The 14,918-nt window shown below is 39.8% G+C and overlaps 1 protein-coding gene across 1 annotated transcript in view; it reads left to right on the top strand.

The window, feature by feature from the left end:
- Positions 1-14,918, top strand: part of pou6f2 (POU class 6 homeobox 2) — a 61,017-nt gene that overhangs the window by 464 nt on the left and 45,635 nt on the right. Inside the window, exon 2 of the mRNA XM_084033271.1 lies at positions 13,545-13,642. Coding sequence (XP_083889397.1) covers positions 13,545-13,642 — 98 coding nt within the window. The remainder of the gene's footprint in view (positions 1-13,544; positions 13,643-14,918) is intronic.

Consider the following 14,918-nt stretch of genomic DNA (forward strand, 5'->3'; position numbering starts at 1 on the left):
ATATTTATGTCCCTTCAGCTTTTTCATTTTTGTAATGGACAGTCTGGTTAGATGACAATACAACAGGCACTTAAACTGTATGAATGTTGCTTTTGAAGACGCAGTAAATTCTGGTTGTACTGTCTTAAATGCATAGATTTTATGCTTTATTGCTGTTGTATATTTTATGGCAGGATCTCTACATGACTCTCCCTTTTTATCAAATATATTTAAAAGTTTACCCTTCAGAATCTGATTTTAGCTGTCAGGATAATTTGCTTCAACCCCACATTCGCAACTCTCATGGATTTTGCTAATGTTTTTCTTTTTTCCTTCATTCAAATTAAGAAAGTGTTATATCGGTTACATTGTGAGAATTAATAGCAACTTATGCAGATATATAACTTAGTGATGAGTGAAATTAAAACCTCTATGAAAGATAATAATTATCATCAGCACATTAGATAAACCGGTTTTCCTTACAGTTATTTATTTTCAGATTATAGAAGAGTTTTAGTCTTTTGGTGTCTCACTTAATCAAATGATCTTCAAAATTAGCCAATTTCTATATCAGCATGCTTCATTATTTTTGCAGTTATCTCATTAATTGAGTTCACTCTCTATTTTGGTTGTGACGTCTTGTGTTTTTTTTTTTTTCATTTTTTATTATGAGGTGTTTCGGTCATGCAGACTAATTCAATCACTGGGCCTCATTATGAATCAATAAGCATAATGATATAAATTTCAATTACCATTTCAGCAGATTTTCAAATTATTTGATGTAATAAGAAAGGTAATGTAGCTATTCTTTTCCTGAGAGACTTTCATTAGAAAGATTATTATATCAAATAGAATTATAATATATCTAATTACATCAAATTGCAGTGATTCCCATACCTACACATTTAGCACTTTAGCCTCGTGAAGAGAGCTAAATAATTTAATTAATATAATTAATTTCAAGGTAATTGTGTGAATTGTATCAATCTCGTCTATACAAATTAAGTCTTTTTGCTTAAATTCAGTTGAACACTTCTTTGAAGAGACCTGAATATTGCCCAAAACAAATTTAAGTACTTCCTATGAAGAGCTGATTTGCTTAACATATCCTCCTCTTTTACCCTTTATATTATTATTATTATCATATTTGTTTTTATTTGGATGCAAGGTGACAAAAGTCCTTCTCTAATGGTTTGGATGCTAGTTTCTGTTTTGTGTATTTATACAAACTGTCTTCTGCTTGTGACGGTCTGCTTGTGTGTTTTTGCGTTTGTGAAAGTTGCACTGTGTTTATTTGTGAACGTGTGTGTGTGTCTTAGTGTGTATGTGTGTAAGATTCTGACATTATAATAGTTTTATTGCAGGCTATGAATTTGTACTGCAGTAAACAGTGCATGATTTTTGATCACGATTTTAATGAGAGTCGTTAATAGAATATGTCTGGATGCCTGTGTGTATGTGTGTGTGTGTGTGTGTGTGTGTGTGTGTGTGTGTGTGTGTGTGTGTGTGTGTGTGTGTGTGTGTGTGTGTGTGTGTGTTGTCTCTCTCAAGTAGCAGAGAGTATTGTACAGTGCCTATACACTGAGCTTGCCAAACATTTGTGAGCGAAATAATATAAGAATTTGGACAAGGGCTAACCAAATAGGCTCAGACCTAATCAGTGAGAGTTCAGCTGTCTTTTAAATCCTTTTTTCCAGAATAACCGGAGGCGAAAGTCTTCTAAACAAGGACTGTGTACTGCAGGATTCGTCTCAGAAGTGTTGCAATTTGGTTTAATAAGCATCAAGTCTCTCTCTCTCTTTCTTTGTTTCTGAACAGTCTCTATTTGATTCCTCTCCCACTGCTCACTTGCTATTTTCTGCTTTTCTTGTCTCGCGTGCACATACACTTAATTGTTGTAAAATGCATCTCTATTGATATTTGAAGCTATTTTGTCTTTACATTACTAATGCACCCTTTTCAATGAGTTAAGTAACACATGCTGCACTTTAAGAATGTAATTCTTTGGTGTCTATTTTGTGGTTGGTGTTGGCTGAACTTCCCCAGTGAGAATTTTTGGGGGGATGGTTTGTCTCTGCCCGGTGGCGGAGCCTTGGGCTGTGCCAGCGGCAGGTTTGGTTTGGGAACCGCTGCCCACATGACCTGTCAGAGAGAGAGAGGCAGGGGCCGAGGAGGAGACGTGGCACAGTCGTGCCTTTTGCTGGGGGAGATAGGAGAGAGAGTGGGGGTGTAGACGAAGAGAGACTCATCCTTTTTCTGTAAATGTCCTTAGATGCTACCAGGTAGAAGTTTTTAATGATAGTCATTGGTTGCATTTGTTTTTCTCAGTCTAGAATTAGGTTGGCAGTCTCCTTGTTTTGGGTATTTAGTTGAAGTTTGAGAGAACATTTTGGAAACTTTAAAGTATTAACTGCAGTTGATGGATTATATTACCCGCTATGTTTTGAGTCGGGTCAATGAAATCCCTCTAAAACCAACTGAGCGTAACACATGTGGCCGTAAAGGTAAAAGCTGTCCTGTTTGTCTTAATTCCTGACAAGTTGACATTTTGAAGATGCACAGTTTCTGCACAAAGTGGGGTAATGCATCTGACAGTATTTTACCCTTTGAATAGCTTTAAAAAATATAAAAACTAACATTTTACACAATGATTAGGATTTCTAGGTTTGGGACATGAGTTGGGTAATTTTATATTGGAGTTATTTGAGCCACATTAGCCTGCATTTGTGTCTTCAGTGAACTCTCGTGGATGCAAGGAGAAGTTTGCAATTCTCAACATTTTGTTATCATTATGAATGCCACTGATATGAAAACAAGCCTGAAGTGAGCCTTTAAACTAGACCTAATGTTGTTTATTTGGTTCTAAATTGTGCAAAAGCCACCATATTAGGATTCTTCCCATTGTAGTAAGAGCACAGGAATAATTTCTGTATTTGTCAAATCCAGGAGAAAGATCTTTTATGTTATTTTGTATAATCTCACTGAAATAGTGCTCCATTTTTCACACAAACCCACACTCTTATCCTGTGCACAGAATAACATCATACACTTAATAGTTTCAAGGAAATGTAAGTTATGTTAATATTTAATTTGCTTCTCAAATTTGAATATTACTATCTATAATGGTGAAAGAACAAAAATCATATTATTAGACATTGAACTGAACACATTAGTTGAGAATAGTTTCATTATGTACACACACATGTATAAACAATGTTCGAGTGAACAAAAATTGGGAAGTTGCTGAGGGCAACATGCAGCGAATTAGTTAAATATTGTGGAAGGGGGCAATTATTTATTTATTCATTTATTTTTAATTTGCAACTCTGTACTTTACTGGCAATTTGGAATAATCATTGTACGCTGATATCTTTGAGTGAATGTCTGTGCTGTGATTACATGTGCCATAAAGTGTGTGTGTTTTCATATCTAGAGGACCTACCACAACTTTTCTTCCATGTAGAATCGATTTACGACTTTAGTTTTAGTCCCTTAATACTATTTCTAAGAGTTTGTGCCAGTATGAGACGGAGAAGTCAGTTGGAGACAATGACGGTAGCGATCATGTTTGTCTACGGTAAATTGTCCACCTTCTACACCCACCACATGCTTACTGCAGCGGTGAAAGGGTCATTCTCCTCCTAAAAGCTTGCCTGTGCAAATAGTCTTCCACTTCAGCTAACAGGGGCTACGAGGCACCACAAACATCCTGCCTCCTCGTATTTATTCCAAGTAGAAGTGGACATTAGGTGGGAAAGCTGTGGTTAGTAGGGCAAGCAATTTTTTTTTTTTTCAAAGGACGGGATGGTGTTGGATGCGTATAGTTTCTGTCTTCTCTTCTCAAGCAAATCTCCCCCTTTCAGACATCAACAGACAAGATAATAAGACACTCAGAGCACAATTCCGTATTATATTCAGCAACCAAAGGCTCATCTCTTGTCAGTTTGCATTTACTCTCCCAAGGATGTGACGCTTCTATCATCATGCTGTCAAAGTGAGCCAGGCTGGAACGACAGGAGCACTCATTTCATACACTTACTGTCTACATGAAATGGTCTGCACTTATTCGGATTCTGACAAAATGGTGGAACATTTTCACAAAGGTCACCTAGAGACCCCCTCCCCAAAAGAGCAAAATGTATCTTTCATTGATTTCTGGTATTGGAGGTCATTCAGAACAAAACGTCCACACCACATGCCACATCTGGTGTAATGCTGCTCCTGGCTGTTATGTATTTGGCGTTTTTTTTTAATGCTTCATTTACAATCAGATTGTATGCTTCAATAGTGAAATGTATTTAATCTGGACTATTCATGGACTGATCACACACACAGGATTTTATTTTGAAGAGAGCTTGGATTTGCATCATAAAAAAAGTTCCTGTACTCCTAGAGCTGTAGTCAACCTAAGAAAATCTTGGTAGACTGAAATTCAAACTACTTTTGACCAATACATTTTGGTTAATTTATAATTTAATGGTAACAAATGACTTAAACCTGACCAGCGTTCCATACTCAACAAGCCATCGTCGCCTGTAGTTGTATTTCAAACTAAACGGTTCGGATCAAGAAGTGATGCACAGGGGAATATTTTTTAATTTTTGCACCCTCTGACCAGTTAAGAGAGCCAGTCTGCTCTGCTGGACCCGCAAGTATATGCATTAATCACACCCAACCAAACGGAAGGTGTCAGCACAACTTATCCTCAAATGTAGGTTTAAACTATTTTTACAGTGTGTTTACCAAGTGGATGTGCATAACAGATTTTCATTCCAATTTCCACCTTTTAATCTAGTATTTAGCTCATAAGTGACCAAGTTCAGTGTGTTTTATTTTTCATTGCTGTGTTGATGGACACAATCTCATAATGCAGTACACATAAGAAAAGATGGAGCTTCTCATAGCTGGAAAAAATAAAAACGTATAAAAATATGTATCTCTGGAAAAAGATTTTTCTTTCTCATTCTAAAAACACAATGAGTAGGATTTACCTAAAAAGACAATGGATAGTCTGATACACATATAATCCCTGTCAATGATCACTTATGACCTGCTAGAAGTGTGTGGCGGTGTCTGTATCTGCAGAGACCAGGCTTTACATCTCAGAGTAAAGTTTGAATGTTGGATTTACAAACCGCACCCAACAAATCCCACAAATGTTGTCTTAAGTACCAAATATTACGTTTGCAGTAGCCTTCTAAATCACAATTTTAATTTGATCCGCTTGATTTGATTTGGTACCATCTTGTATACATTGTTATAGTTAGAAGACGATAAACTGCACTAATTCTGTTTAATATATGCGTGCATCTTTCATAGTATTATTTTGTGTGGCTGTGGAACTGTCTTTAATGCAAAATTCTCCTTTACCTTTGCAAATTCATACACAAGTGCACACAAAGAGATGCATGCACACACAGTGCTGGAGGCACGGGGTCTTATTATTTTTGTGTAATCAGCTTAGTGAGCAGGATGCATGGTGGGATAGGCTGTTTGCTGATGCAAAGAGCCTCGTAATGTTGTGTGGTGAGGTTAAGTAATAAAGTGGCGCAAACCCAGTGCTGAATGGGCCATGCTGAGTAAATAAGAGTGGATAAAGGAGACCGAGGGAGAACAAGTCTCTCCCCAGGAGGTGGATCTCATTATGGGGATTTCAGCTGTCTGTGCTAACTTGAAAACAAGCTTAATGCATGCCTATAAAGCAGGTGTAATACATTTGCTAATGTGCCCGCTGTGCCCGTGGCTACAGTAACATAATCACTGCGTGGTGTGGAGGACAGGGAAGACCAGCGCATGTCGGACTTCTGTTTTCGATGCAAACAGCAGTAAAGGTCATCAGTTTTCACGGATGCATAGTTATGCAGAAATGACTTTGAGCAAAACAAAGAACTGACGATAAAATTCTCCCTGTTGTTTGTATATTTAAAGCTAACAAGATTTCCGTCGTCTTGACTAGAACGTATTCCAAACAGAAGCACATCACAAGTTCCTGTAGGAGGGTAGCTGTGGAGAAAATAAATTGCATTTCAATATGCATTTATTTTAGTGATACCATGTCTTTAAGTTTGGCAATCATTCTCAGAAAAAAAAGGTATATGTTGTGTAGCATGCGCTCCATAACCAATATCAATAAGCCTTTCATGTAGAGCTAACAAAGAGGCATCACATCTCCTGGCACGGACACGGTTGGTGTTGTTGAGATGTAATTGAAGCTGCAAGGGTCACATTTTTGGAATAGAAATTACAGTCTTGTCTTTGACTTGTGTGGCGTGAACCAGAGATGCATCCCACAGCCCTTGTGTCCTTCACAAGCCTTTATTATTTATAACTCTCGCTCTTTGAGCAATGACCAGTACTAATGCATAACCTTCTGTCCTTCTGGCTGATTCGCTTCCTTTGAAACCAAAGATTGAGGCAGGAGAAGTGGGTGTATGGTGGATGAGGCAGGGGTGTGGGCGGGCGGAGGAAGGGGGGGCACTAGTATAGGGCAGTGGAGATCCAGGCTATCGAGAAGTTATTATGTTTTTTCCCTTTATATCTGAGGATGTGGAATAACACTGTGATGATTCTTTTCTCCAGAATAGAGTTATGGGCTTCAAAGCAATACTATTTCCAGACGTCCCTCCTTCCACTATTTGTCTGCTCCACCATAATAATGTGCTGGGAGGGGTTGGATGTGATTGGGTGGGCTGGGTGTCTTTTAGCTACATGATTATTTGCTTGTTTCCACCTTTACCCACTCCACTCTGTAAATATCACTGCAACAGGGCAATACAGTAACAACAAATACAGGACTTTTTTTTCCCCAGATAAATTGTTTCCTTGATAAACTCTGTTTAGCTCGGGTTCGGTGGAGGTAAGATATAGTCTCGCTGCAGCTGGTATCACCTGATGTCATCCTATAGTGATTGAGTCTGTGCTGGTGTGATCCATTGTTATTATACCTCTGTGACAGAAGGAGCGGGTGAGGAGGGGCGACAAGAGGAGGCTTTGAGGGGCAAGGGGTAGAAAGTGGGACATAGGCAGCATTAGTGCTGGATAGCCCGGGGGCCTCAGGCTGATGTGTCAGGCATGACATGTGGGTGTCTAGCCCCCCCACGCACACACAGACAAACAAACACACACACACTCCACCCTGGACTGCCCTCACACCCCACTGACCACTTCTAAATGTCCTGCAGCTGACCAGATGCAACGCAGGATGAACACAATGAAGATGCAGTTTTTTTAAAGTGGTTAGTTTGAAGTTCAACTGCAACTAATGATGATTTTAAATCATTAATCTGCTCAATTATATATTCCGTTAAACATTAATTATCCTAACACTTGGAAAATAGTCAGAAATGTCCAGCTCAACTTTTCCAGAGAGCAAGACACCATTTTTTCCCAACAAACCGTACAAAATTGAAATATATTAAGTTTGCAATGATGTAAAACAGAAGAAAATCAGATCCTCATATTTGAGAACCTGTAATCAATTAATCTTTGACATTGTAGCTTAATAAATTACTTAAAATTATTAAATTGAAAAAAATATTTTTGATTAATATGTTAATTGACTAATGGACTAATTGACCAAGCATCATTAATAGTTTGTAACTAAGGGGCACTTTGTGAAAATCGATTTTGTTCTTTATTAAATTAATAAGTAGAGCAACTATAATTGTTTGATTTGCTGATTATTTTCTCGACCTATCAATGAAAAGTTTTGCATGTAAAACTGTTACAGAGAAAATAGTAACAAATGTATTTAAAAATCCCCAAAGTGATATCTTCAGCTGTGTTCAAAGCCTGAATATGTTTACTTTTTAATATTTTACTTATATTTACGTGATATAAAAGGCAGATTTTCTGTCAAATAACTGATTGATCATATCACTTACTCATTCTAGTTGTAGCCTTCTGTTTCAATATAAGATATGAACTAAGATGTATGACACGGAGTGAGAGGAAAGACTTGGTTCAGCACAGGGTTGAAGGCTGCCAGCAGCAGAATCCTATTTACAGCAAATATAATTTAAGTAATTTAGGAGGAGGAGCAGTAGTGAAACAGGCATCTCCTAAAAGGCTTACAGCTCTCTAAAGCTAGTCTTCATCTCGGCGTCCCACCTCTGCTGATGGCTATAAAAGGATGAGGAATAATTTGGATTGTTATTTGCCTCTTTCAACCCTGAGCTAATCAGGTTGACATTGCTTTGGGAATGAGGAGGACACTCCGTAGCAGATGTGCTCATGTGCAAAGTGTCCCAAGTCCCCCCGCGAAGACGCAACACAAAGGCCCGACTCTCCCCTCCCCTCCCTCCTCCCTTCTCCATCCTCCTCTCTCCATCACACCATCTCTCCCTTCTTGACCTTTGAAAGGGGCATTGCCTCTTCTCACCAATTTACCTCCCTCTGGTCCCTCTCGTGCTTGTGCCGCTTCCATCTCCACTCCAGCATCAAGGGAGAGACAGGTAAGAGCTGGAGCAGAGCACTCTCATGCCAAAGAGCCTTTTGGTGAAGACCTGTGGCCACGAGTGAGAGCATAAGTGTTGAAGCACGGGGGTGCTTACCGCTTCAAGCATTGTTTGCATGCAGATTCATCCGGTAACTAGGGGCTTACTTTTACAAACAGAAGTGTGCCATTCTCTTTTAGTTTACACTTAAAACCTCCAGTCACTCGAGACATCTACACTGTGCACCCATTTCCTCACTGTCTGTCCTTCTTCTTCTGTCCTCTGAGCCCCTCCACCCCCCCACCTCCCGCTGCTTGTGATTTAACAATCACCTCAGAAGTAGTCACAGAACTGCTGAGGTGTAAAATCTTTTCTGTTCGGCACACTCCACAGCATCACCTCCTATGTAATGCCTTAACTCCATAATTCCACTTTGTGCCAGAATAATGAATGAGATTTTTTTCCCCCTCCCCTGTAAGGTCTCCGCCCTTGCACGATGAGGAATCAGGCTTTAATGTTAGAGGCCCAGAGAGAGTGCCGTGGCCTCTTCTCTCTTGTGCCCTGCGCTGGGCTCTTAATTAAGGGAAATGACAGCTCCGCTAGCAGCAGCAGTAGTCATAATGTAGCTAATAGTGTTACAGGAAGCCACTCAAAAGTCCGTCTCTGGTGATTTTCTATCCCCAGAAACACTATTGACCTATCCTTTGCAGCTTCTTCACCCCAGCCTCTAAACAGAGTATTACTTCCCTGTCGGTCCGGAGGGAGCCATCTGACTAAAAGCACCTGGAGTTATTGGCAGCAGATTATGCCCTGTGTTATTGTTGAGGGCTTTGGTGGGAGTAATGAAACACTGAGCTAAATCGCTGGTGATTTTTGGCCCTCATGCATTCTGCGAGGAGTTAAGTAAATCACAATGGAGCCAACACTGCACATTATAAGCTGCTCTGCGCTACGGCACCATGCCTTGTATGTTCATTACTTTTTGGACTTTGTTTCAGGCTGCTCCAGATAGAAAAATGGAAGTGAAATGAGCTGTCACTCTGCATTTCTTTCTCTCTCAGCTCTCGCCGCAATGCAACATCAACTTGCCAAGTGGTATTAACGGAATCAATGGTCAAGCAATCTGGGACAATTGGTTGTGTATTGATGGAATTAAAGCTTGTGTATGATGTGGCTCGTTGTTTATCTGGGCCCATCCTTTACGCTTCAACAGCTCACTGATAGCTCTCCGACAAACGCGCTGAATCAACAGCAAAACGCGTGTTTGATGGCGAAAAATCATATTGCTGTTTTGCAAGTTTTTGTGCCATAATTATCTTCAATAATTCAGTTTATTAAAACAATTAAAAATGTAATCATTTTGTAACCTTCAGTATTTTTCATGTGTCCACATGTGAAATGATTTCCCCTGGATTAGATTTCAGTGGCAAAGTGATTGACACCATCTTAATAGCAAACACATGCACTCAGCCAGACGTTTTCAAAAGGACCATTATAAAAATGGGGGTTGGCTGTTCATTCTGAATAGCCTGAATCGTTACCAGGCCTTTCTCATACATTTGACAACTTACATAATGCATTTCCACTAAAATAGCTTAAGTGTTAAAGCCTCTTTTATGGGCAAAAATTGATTCATGAATGCTTTGAGGCGAAAGCTAACATGAACACAAAGCTTTCAATAACACCCATTTTATTCAGACTGTCAATGTACGAAGCGGTTGCATTAGACAAGGTGGCATGCTGATTGCTTTATGAAATCCAGGCTAATTGTTTTGTGGCGTAGTCCTTGGGGCACCCTGCATTAAGACAGGCTGTACAAAGTCAAATAAATATGGCTTTTTGTCCCCCCCCCCCCCAACCACCCAACACACACCCAGCACAGAGAGACCTTCTGCCTTGTGTGGCATTGAAAGTCGCTCTCCAGTGGCCACTTTGGTGATCAATGAAAAATAATTTATATAGTGGTGGATATTGGCAATATTTCCATGACACATGTCACATAAAATTGCACTCTGTGCTCCGTAATAAATGTAATTATTTCACTTACATAAAAACGCATTTTCATTGAAAATATCATGTCACTGTGAGTTTGGATTTAATAAGACTTGATTCATGTAATTAAATCCATCCTCCTCCTTTCAGACAAGGCCTTGAAAACGTGCATATCTACATTCAAAGGCAAGGGAGTTATGATTTAAGGGCACTTGTACTGTTACAACGGTAGTTAAGCTGCTCAGGAAGATGAAGTCTGAATGTCCCAGATAAATGTAAAGCTATGTTGAATGTGCATCGCCTGTTCTTTCATCCATTTGGCCTCTTCTTTCATCTCTCCTCACATCAATACTTCCATTCATTCCATTTTACCCATTGTGTAACCTGCGTATCACAGCATCAAAGGACTTTTCTTTTTGTAAAAGGTTTGATAGAGATATTTTCCCCCTGTATATAGTGTTAATCTCCATCAGAAAATCTATTTCAGAATAATTCACATTGGATAAGTAGTTTTTTTCTTTTTTTGAAGAAAAGCAAAATATGAACGAAGATTCTAGCAATAAAAAGAATTGAAGAAGAATTGACTCCCTGGGCATTTCTCCTGTCAGCTATTTAATTTAGTTAAAGAAATTACACAAATCCTTTGGGGGAAGATGTGCATGTATATTTATATCTTATCGATTTTTCCCCCCCTGCGATAAACGTGTTAACGTTACAGATATTTGCAAGGGGATGAAAGTTTCTAAGTTATTGTGCAATGAAGGCATCAAGGAATCGTTATTCAGTTAGTCTCCCACACTGTTTATCAGATAGAATACATTATTCACAACCAATATCTTAACTTCAGTCATGAGCCATACTGTTTGGAGCCGACTGATGATGTTATGGCTGAATATTTTTCATTTAGTAAATTGTCTTTGTTATGATGATAAATAGATAATTTGCTGGCACAAACGTTGCTCAGTATCACTGCTGGGTTCATTTTATATTATCCCGGTGTGGCAGCAGCATTTGGAGAATTGCCTTAAAGATGGATGGAGAGTTGCTGTAAATAAAACTAAAAGGCATTGCTTTTAATTGATAACATTCAAAGTGAGAATAAACTCTTTGGAGACAATATTGCTAATGAATTCCAGTAAAAATGCCCTCATGACATTCACCCACCACAAAAAAAATGCAGATTTTGATGACATTGTACTTTATTTGTCACTTTATATTGCCTCTAACACAGCCACAAAGCATTTCCTGTATGCTCAGATTGATTCTGATTCAAGATACTGAGTGCACGGGGGCGGGGCTGCGCACAACGTGATTCATAATGGGTGAAATAATTGGTGAAAAGAGACTGGCTTGTCAAAACATCCAGTGCATTGCAAGGTTGATAAGCGAGAGGATGTGGACCTCCATGGAGAAGCAGAGCCAGCCAGCCAGAGGTAGGAACCAGCTAGAAAAGCAGGCTCCCCCTTGGGCTTTCACATCAGCCATCAAATGCTGGGTTTTGTTAGGTCATGCCACTCACCAATTATTTGGATTTTATGTAAAGATGTTATGATTTTAGTTGGCGGAGGGGAATTTAAAATGTAATGCATGAACATACATGACAGGCAATGAGATCTTTCTGGCAAGGCTATTCAATAGTGCACTTTGTATGGAGCTTTTAGAAAAGGACTGAAAACCAGTGCATCCACTAGGTTTACCAAGAAATATAACCTATTCATCCAGTTTTCAGCAGATAAAATATGTGTCCTTTAAACTCAAACCCTATCAGATCAGAAGAACTAAGGAAGGTGTCAGAGCACTTCTCCGAAATACGTTTAAAAAAAAAAATACAGCAAAAAGGATAACTTAATAAAGATCTCCAAAGGTCTTTAAAGAAAATGCTTAAATACTTTGGAAAACTGCATGAAGGTTGATCAAGGACAGCTATGTTAGCCCAGGTTAAGGCTAATGTTGTAAAACATGGCAGCTGGCGTCAATAAAAGGCCTGAAGTTGTCATTGGCACACCTGCGTGAGATGAATCGGTGAGAAGATGTTATCCACTGTATCGACGGTCTGTCAGTAAAGGAACAGGAGTCCTTGTTTATAATAGCACATCGTTTTATCACATTTTGTTTCTGCAGCAATACAGCCTCACCTTCACCAACTTCTTACAAAAGACATTCATCCTCTGAACGTCTTTTCAGCTCAAATATTTTCAGAAAATCATCCCGGATGTTACTGCAGTTTCTTTTTTATATTCCACCATTCAATATTTGTCCACGTTCACACAGTTTTTGACACTTAAGTAAGATGTAAGCACCTTTACAGATTAGTTTCCTCTTCGTCTATACAAATACTTCCAGAAAATTAGATAAAGTAGTGTTCAGTCAGTTGGTGTTTTTCTTCCGGACACTCAGTTTAGTGAAAGATATCTAAGAGACATTTCATTTTTTCTGACTTCTCTTTCTGCAAGATTGACTCGTCTTCGCACTCAGCAAGCCTTTGTGTCAACAGTGAGGCATCTTGCAATCTCAGTATCATCGAGGTCAAATGGTGAGGGTCAAAGCAGCCTTTCTGACCTTTTTTTACCCACACAGTGCACTAAGAGATTCTGTGAGACTGGGATTGCTGGGATATCCAATAGGTGGTGTCCTTTGTTTTCCCTGCAGCCATCAGCAAGCTTATTATCATGTCCCTGTCTGCTCCACTCCACTCTGCCCTCATAGCAAACAGGTCTAATTGTGTCTCGTAGCTGCAGGCTCAGAGCGGAGGGGGTGGGGTGGGGGGGTGGGTGGTGGGTTTAGATGAGTGATACTCGGTGATGTAAATGGCTGAATAATATGGCCCCAGCATTTGTGGTGGAGCTCTATCTCTCAGCGGTAATCTAGGCCATCGGGGACCCGCCAGTATGCATCATCCCCATCAATGAGCCTCTCCGCTGCTTGGTAATTTATTCAGCGCTACAGCGGTTATTGATAAAGCACTTAAATACAAATTTCTCTCCTTTCCCAACTGCCCTCCTCTGCGCCGTACGCCACTGTGTGTTGTAATATCGCAGCGTGGTCTGTGTTGTGTGTTTATCTCCTCATATTATCTGTGTTTTTTCTAAGGTGGATTCTCTGTTGTCTCCTTTTTCTTTCTACCTGTTGCTCTCCCAGGAGCTCGTGACGGTTCGGTGCAGTCCGACACCAGCAGCAGTCCGTCTGAGCAGAGTCACCTGGGCCAGTCTCACCCGGGATTCCCAATGGGTCCACAGGTGAGCAAGGAGATCCGCGACAAACTAAACCCAAGCTTAATCAAGTTTGATCAATAAAGATGTTTGTTGTCGGTCCTTTTATAGTACAATCATGTGAAACACTTTCGCTGGGAGGCTCTATAAATGAATAGTAAATATAAAAAAATATATAATAAGCAATAAAAGAATCCTGATGACGCCTCTCACCAGGTTTCCACCACCTGCTTGGGGCATTGAAGGCGTTTGCTCTTAACTCTTAAACTCTTTCATCAAAATAAAACTGGCATAAAATGTTAGACAAACAAATGTAAAAGGGTTTGCGCTCTTAAACCCAGTGTTTTCAAGCGCCGGTGTCAAGTGTGTGCAGACGAGATAAACTGGCTTCATGTCACGCAAACAAGGAAAGCAGTTCAGATGCAAAATGAATCAAGTCATTGTTGTGTAATGCCCCTAAAAACTGTGCTTCAAATCTTACGTATTTCAAGTTTTTAATACTGTGCTTGTATTGGTTTTTAATTTAAATAGCCCACTGTGACTACACCCTATAAATGATTGGATAAACTGAAGCCGGGTGCCTGAGAAGTCACTCTGATTGGTTGTCTTAAGCATCCACCTTTTCGATGTCTCTTCCTCGTGTTTGGTGTCAGCTCCTTCGTGACTGATTCAAAGACCTCAAACTTAAGTTCATTCTACTAAGAGAAAGTAAAAAATTGACGATTAACTCTGTTAATTGAGTTGTGTTTACTCTTGTCGCAGCCATCATGAGATAAGATTAAGGTGTTTGACAGTTTCAGTTATGAACTTCATAGCGCATGTTGTGAGTGAAACAACCACAAAACAAAAAAACATAAAACACTCACCGAATGCCAAAGTATTTTGTCATCACACATCAAATGTAATTGACTTGTGGCACTAATGAGCTGACAATACAGGCCTTGTCAAAACAAGCAAAGACCGAGCCTGCAGCCCTGTTAATAGCTCAATCAGGCGTTGTCCTCTCCGATTGGATTTATTGGTCTGGTGGCTGTGCGATGTTTAATGAACATCTATCTCATTAGTGTTGCTCAATGTCACCGCTCAACTCAACACTCACACAGAGAGCGCTAGGTTTCCTCCACCCTCTTTAATAAGGCCATTCTCTCCCCGCACTCAGTGTTCACTCAATGACAGTCAATCCTCATCAGGATAAACAAAAGAGGAAACACGAGAGGAGCCGAGTCGTTCGGCAGGTTTGTAGGGTTAGAAATCCCCAGTGAAGGAGTCAATCTGCTGCAAGTGGAGATGAAGAATGGGCTTA

The sequence above is a fragment of the Eutrigla gurnardus genome, assembly GCF_963514095.1.
Source record: "Eutrigla gurnardus genome assembly, chromosome: 18".
NCBI classification, from domain to species: Eukaryota; Metazoa; Chordata; class Actinopteri; order Perciformes; family Triglidae; genus Eutrigla; species Eutrigla gurnardus.